This window comes from Gastrolobium bilobum, unplaced genomic scaffold, assembly GCF_033153095.1.
Source record: "Gastrolobium bilobum isolate Gb01-03AN ecotype WA unplaced genomic scaffold, APGP_CSIRO_Gbil_v1 utg11277, whole genome shotgun sequence".
In the NCBI taxonomy this organism is placed as follows: Eukaryota; Viridiplantae; Streptophyta; class Magnoliopsida; order Fabales; family Fabaceae; genus Gastrolobium; species Gastrolobium bilobum.
The window spans coordinates 137,642-143,883 of NW_026895347.1; the positions used below are offsets into that span (position 1 = coordinate 137,642).

The 6,242-nt window shown below is 32.8% G+C and overlaps 1 protein-coding gene across 1 annotated transcript; it reads left to right on the forward strand.

Annotated features, from left to right (window-relative positions):
* Nucleotides 1–585: 585 nt before the first annotated feature.
* On the forward strand, nucleotides 586–5,896 carry LOC133306499 (vicianin hydrolase-like). Its single transcript, XM_061506828.1, has 13 exons — nucleotides 586–771; nucleotides 963–1,032; nucleotides 1,200–1,258; nucleotides 1,361–1,436; nucleotides 1,690–1,761; nucleotides 2,469–2,556; nucleotides 2,668–2,920; nucleotides 3,856–3,971; nucleotides 4,223–4,437; nucleotides 4,545–4,576; nucleotides 5,172–5,274; nucleotides 5,384–5,492; nucleotides 5,586–5,896. The coding sequence occupies exons 1-13, from the start codon at nucleotides 601–603 to the stop codon at nucleotides 5,752–5,754; spliced, it is 1,533 nt and encodes a 510-aa protein (XP_061362812.1). The 5' UTR covers nucleotides 586–600; the 3' UTR covers nucleotides 5,755–5,896.
* The last annotated feature ends 346 nt before the right edge of the window (nucleotides 5,897–6,242 follow it).

The window sequence follows — 6,242 nt, forward strand, 5'->3', positions numbered from 1 at the left end:
CAAATTTGAAATTTGATACCTCATCTAAGAGTCATTAGATCAAAAAAGATCAACGGGGTCGTATGCTTACAAATCAGAGTTGTTGATTTTTTTTTTTATCTAATGACTCTCAGATTAGGTGTCAAATTACAAATTTGACACTGATGTCAAAAGATCCTATCTCTCTCTCTCTCTATATATATATATAGGGAAAAATGTTTGTCCTTTTTTTTTTTGAATACAGTGTTTGTCCTTTTAAATGACACAACTTATATCCTTTTACTCTCACAAAGAGGTGGGACCCACACCTTTATATTTTTCTGTCCACTTTCTCCTTCTTTATCTATCTCTTTCTCTCATTTAAAATAACACAACTTTACATCATTTAAAATGATACACAGTTTTCCCGTATATATAAAGCTTTTCAAATGCTATAACTGCGCCTAGGAATCAATCCATTTCAAAATATTACAATGACATTTAATTCAGAGACATAATAGAAAATGTTTAATAAAGTTAATAAAAAAAAGTTTAATAAATGATATAATTATGCAGATTCCCTACTCTATGTATTTAAATACATAGCATTCGCCAGATTTTTAGATATACAAAGCAGATATCATGAATGTTAAAGGTCCTTTCCTCCTCTGCCTTATATCTCTAACCACCCTTCTGGCAGGTGGCTCCGGAAGTGCACCACCAAGCGTGGAGCCAAGTCACTATGCTGCAACATTCAATAGAAGCCTTTTTCCCTCTGGTTTCTTATTTGGTATTGGTTGTTCTGCTTATCAGGTCTGTTTCACAACATAACAATGCATTTAATTACTAATTTCCTTTTTTTTTTTTTTTGCTAGCATATCCCACAACAGAGGTTTAGCATATTAGTTTGCTACAAACTATTCAAATCTCTAGTCACTGTGTTTTTTTGAACAGAAATTATGCATGAATTGTCTCCCATTTCTGTTGTTTTGTTAATTACTCAGGCAGAAGGAGCAGCACATATAGATGGCAGGGGACCAAGTATATGGGACACCTATACTAAACAGCATCAAGGTTCCTATCTCTTTCTCTGTCTGAATCTCACTCTCAGTTTATCATTGGAATAGCTTATATGAATATAAAAATGTATACCTTTACTTTTGTGTGGTTGAAGTGTCCTAACAAGAGTTCAATCTCTTTCTTTTTTTTCTTTTTTTATTGTTTGTTTTTGGAATGAGCAGAAAAGATCTGGGATCACAGCAACGGTGATGTATCAGTTGATTTATATCATCGGTACAAGGTAGATTTAAAGGACAAAACATTGGTCATCATTAAAGTCCCCTAAGCAAAACAATTAACATATATTGAAATAGAGAATTAAACTGCTGATGCAATTTCGCAGAGTGACATAAAGATTGTGAAAGGAATTGGGCTGGACTCCTTCAGATTTTCCCTCTCATGGTCCAGAATATTTCCCAGTAAGATGATCCTAACGTGAAACTAGTTTTGACATTCTCTTTCATGTTAAGCAACTTAATCACTGATCTCAAATTCGAGTCTTAGATATGTAATTATGTTAAAAACTTAATATCGATAGCTTTGTCGCCCTTGTGATATTGCCCAACTGGACCAAATCAGTTGAGAAATTTAAAAGATAAAAATAATAAGTACCAGACATGTTATAACATAACGTGGAAAAGTGATTTACGAGTATTCAATTATTTCCTGCAGAGGGCAAGGGAGCAGTCAATGCCTTGGGTGTTAAATTCTACAACAATCTCATTGATGATATCGTATCTAATGGTAAAACATTTCTTAATAGTTGATTTATCCATTCATTCATCGCAGTGGCTGACCCAGAAAGTTTTGTTTATGTCTGCATATTTAGTGTTGGAGAATCGGAGACAGTGCTCCCAAATTTTTTTTTGTAAAGAAAGTTTAAATCAACCTTTAAATATAAGGTTATGAATCCACTCGTAATCTAGTTGCTTCCATAATAAGCTGCAGGTATCATTTACCCCTCCCCTCCCCAAAAAAAATCTTATCAATTCTCCAAAACAAATATGATAATATACTCGTGTACATCTATACATTATTGTTTTATTTATAATGATGAATAAAAAAGTCAACACTACCTGTACAGAAGGCAAACAAAATCACAGTGAAGGCTCTCATATCTAGAGATTAACTCATTTGAGAATGTCAAACCTGACTAATGTGGATCTTTTTTGAATTTGTGAGGGACCACTTCAACTAAATGGGTCTACTTTGAATTTCTTAAGAACCTTGAGACTATTTTTTTTTGTGTAAGGGATGAATGTGGGAAACCATATTTTTTTGTTAACGACCCAAAAGAAACTTTACTCCTACCTAATTATCCCTTTTGTAAAAAAAAAAAAGAAAAAAGAAATACTTGAAAGTTCATGTGTGCAAGTGCAGAGAGAGGAATTCATTGATTTATTCTCCAACTTTGCCTTGGTAACTCGTATTTTTGCTTATTTGGTGTTCAGGATTAATTCCTTTTGTGACTCTCTTTCATTGGGACCTCCCACAAGCTCTTGAAGATGAATATGAGGGATTTCGTAGTCCAGAAGTAGTGTAAGTAACAGTAATTAATTGCCAAATTACCCATCAATTTCGTGTTAATTTTAGTTCTTAGGGGAAAAAAGAAAAGTAACTAGGTTTATTTTTAATGCAATGAATAATTAGGGAGGATTTTCGAAACTACGCTGATTTTTGTTTCAAGACATTTGGCGACCGGGTAAAAGATTGGGTCACTCTGAATGAGCCCTTATCATTCAGTATGAATGGGTACAATGGTGGCACCTTTGCACCAGGTAGATGTTCTAAATACGTTGCAAATTGCACTGCGGGTGACTCATCCACCGAGCCTTACATCGTTGCCCACAACTTACTACTTGCTCATGCGGCGGCTGCTAGATTGTACAAGAGAAAATATCAGGTTTGCTTCAAAAATAAAAATAAAAATGGTCGTCTCTATACATGGCAAAAAAATTGAGGGAAAATAATTATTGTATTTAAGATGGAAAAAAATGACTAGTCAGGTCTGTTTTGTGTAATTCAAGGGTAGATATGGGTCGATCCTAACCCAATTTTTGGCAGAACAGCAAATTGAATTGTTTTTATTTTTTCAGAACCAATTCAGAAACGGCTAAGAATCAACTTATGTTTTTGAACCAGTTCATGTTTCGGAACCGGTTTGAGTATGCAAACCCATTCTGATATGGTTCAGAACTCATTCCGAATCAGTTCTGAACTGATTCCATACCCATTTCAACCTAATTTTTGAATTGATTCTGAATCGGTTCTAACCTAGTTTTCGAATCGGTTCTTTTGATTTACAAAATCAGTTCAATTCTCAAAATGGTTCTGACAATAAATTTATTAGTTGAGTTCAGTTCAATGCACACCCATAGTCTTATTTATTAGTTTTCATTTACATGCGTAATTTAACATTATTATTATTTTAAATTTAACTAAAATTAAATTTTTGTTTTTCAAAATAATTTTATTCTACTTGATTAATTTTTTGTTACTAATTTGCGCCTCAATAATGTTGCCTTTTTAAAAAAATATTTTTTCTGCATCTTCTCATTCCTGCTTGATTTTCGTTTTTCACCAACAATCTTACATTGATGTCTTTTTTGAATTTAATTATTTATTCTTCTCCAGTAAAACCAATTAAATTTATATTTGACATCTAATATTTCGTTTATATCAAATCAATTTGATTAAGCTATTCTTCTCAATGCATCATTTATATTTACTATCATTATTAATTAATTTTCTTACCAGCATTGGTTCCATAATATGAATTTATTTTTCAAGTGAATTAGCTAGGTTGTCCAATTGATAGAATTTATTGTGGTTCTATAGGCTCATCAAAAAGGACAAATTGGAATCACCTTACCCACTCACTATTTTGAACCAAAATCTAATAGTATCGCGGATCGCAAGGCTGCAAGTCGAGCTCTGGACTTCTTTTTTGGATGGTATGTATTTCTCGAATTAAAAATAAAGTGGGAAAATCATTGGAAATTGAACTTAATTTGATCGATTACTTATGAAAAATATTTTGATTGATAAATAAGGGATAAATTATATTTATAATTTTTTTTATAAACTATGTTTTATCATTACACGTAAAACATAATATAATTTGTAAGTTTATAAAAAAAATAAAAAAATTGTCGATATAAACATTCTTCATAAACAATATAAGTGGACAGACTCATTTTTTCAGGTTTGCTCATCCGATTACATATGGCGACTATCCTCAGAGTATGAGATCTTCAGTGGGTTATAGACTACCCAAATTCACAGAAGCTCAATCCGAAAGTATCAAAGGTTCCATTGATTTTCTTGGGGTGAATTATTACACCACATATTATGCAGAAAATGCTGCACCGGCCAACTCCAACAGGACCTTCTACACAGACATGCTAGTCACTCTCAGTAGTAAGTACACATGGCCAAACTCAAAAGTAAAATTTAAATGGTTTTATACTACGTTTTATAACAGTGAACTGACAAATACAAGCAACAATTTTTTCTCTTGATCTCAGCGGAAAAGAATGGTCTAGCTGTTGGGACTCCGGTATAATGAATTTTCTCTCTTTCTCTTTAAACTAATGCAACTTGGTTGGTTGATAATGTAATACATGTTGAGAATTCAAGTACGATGAGTCCCATATTGGTTAATAATTAGTTAAGTGAAGTTTATATAAATTAGAAAATTCATAAATCCAATACTTTAAGGTTTTAGATTGAGATATGGTATTGAATCCATTTAATATAAATGAACTAACTTAAACTATTGATGGTGATCTCTCGTTGTGGTTTCCCTTAGACCACTTGACAATGGTAGAGCTGGGTTGGGCTCATTAGAGCCTGGGAATTGGTTAAAGGCGAGTTGAGTCCTTACACCTGGGTTATTCGAAGAGAGGGAGAGTGTATTAATGTGGCGCTATCTTCCAAAAGAAGTGTGTATGCGTGAAGTTTAACTATTTATTTATGGAGAAAGTTTTTATCTGGGTGGGGAGTTTGAGTTTCCGAAATCTGATGGGACTTGTGAGGCTCATTATATATGTCCAGAACAAAATTAAACCCCTTTTAGCTAAGGAAACCGTACAATTGGCTGTGAACAGGTCTTTCTATTAAAACTAATAAAGCAAAATTTTATGGTTATGCAGACTGCTTTGGATTGGCTCTTTATCCATCCGAAGGGAATTCATCAGCTTATGACATACATAAAGGATAATTATAAGAATCCACCAATTTTCATTACTGAAAATGGTAAATACTATACAGTTTAATTTTATTTTTGTTAGTAAATAGAGAGGCTATTAGATTACTTATTTTAAGAACCTAGAAATTAATATTATTTGGCTCTCAATTTTTGTAGGGGTGGCTGAAGCAAGGAATGACTCAATACCAGTCAATGAAGCCCGCAAGGATGGTATCAGGATTAGATACCATGATGGCCATCTTAAATTCCTTCTTCAAGCGATCAAGTGAGAGTTTATTTTAACAAAAAAATTAATCAGAACATATCTTGTTCATAATGATTTGTATGTGCTACTTTTTGCTTTTCCTTTCCCTTGCAGAGATGGTGTTAACGTGAAGGGGTACTATGCATGGTCGTTTTCAGACAGCTTTGAATGGGATGCTGGTTACACAGTTCGTTTTGGCCTCATATACGTGGATTACAAGGATAATTTGAAAAGATATCCCAAGTACTCTGCTTTTTGGCTGCAAAAGTTCCTTCTCAAGTGAACTAAATTAATTGTTGCTTTGCCATGCCTTGGATTTTTCTTTCTTGTGAGTTCCCTTTAGATATCACCATGTATCCACTTGCTTTGGATGTAACGAAGTAACGGTTGATATCAAATAAATAATGCCCAACGGTATGCGAAGTAATGGTTTATATCAAATAAAAAATTAAATTTAAAATAACTTTTAGTCTTTACTATTGACCTCTTGTCTCTTGCAATGCGATAAAGTTTATGTATGATGGTGTTATTACTCGTGTGAAAACTTATGATCAAGATCAACAACAGCTTTATCTCAAATTAATTGGAGTCGATGGTATAGATGAACCCAAATGAGAGATACAAAAAAGTTGAAAAAAAAGGTAAAAATAAAAATAAACAAATAGAATAGTAATAATATATATATATATATAAAAAGAAAAGTAAAAAAGAAATGGAAAAGAAGAAGATGGGGAAAAAGACTAAAAGAGACCATCTGGAACATAGGAATAA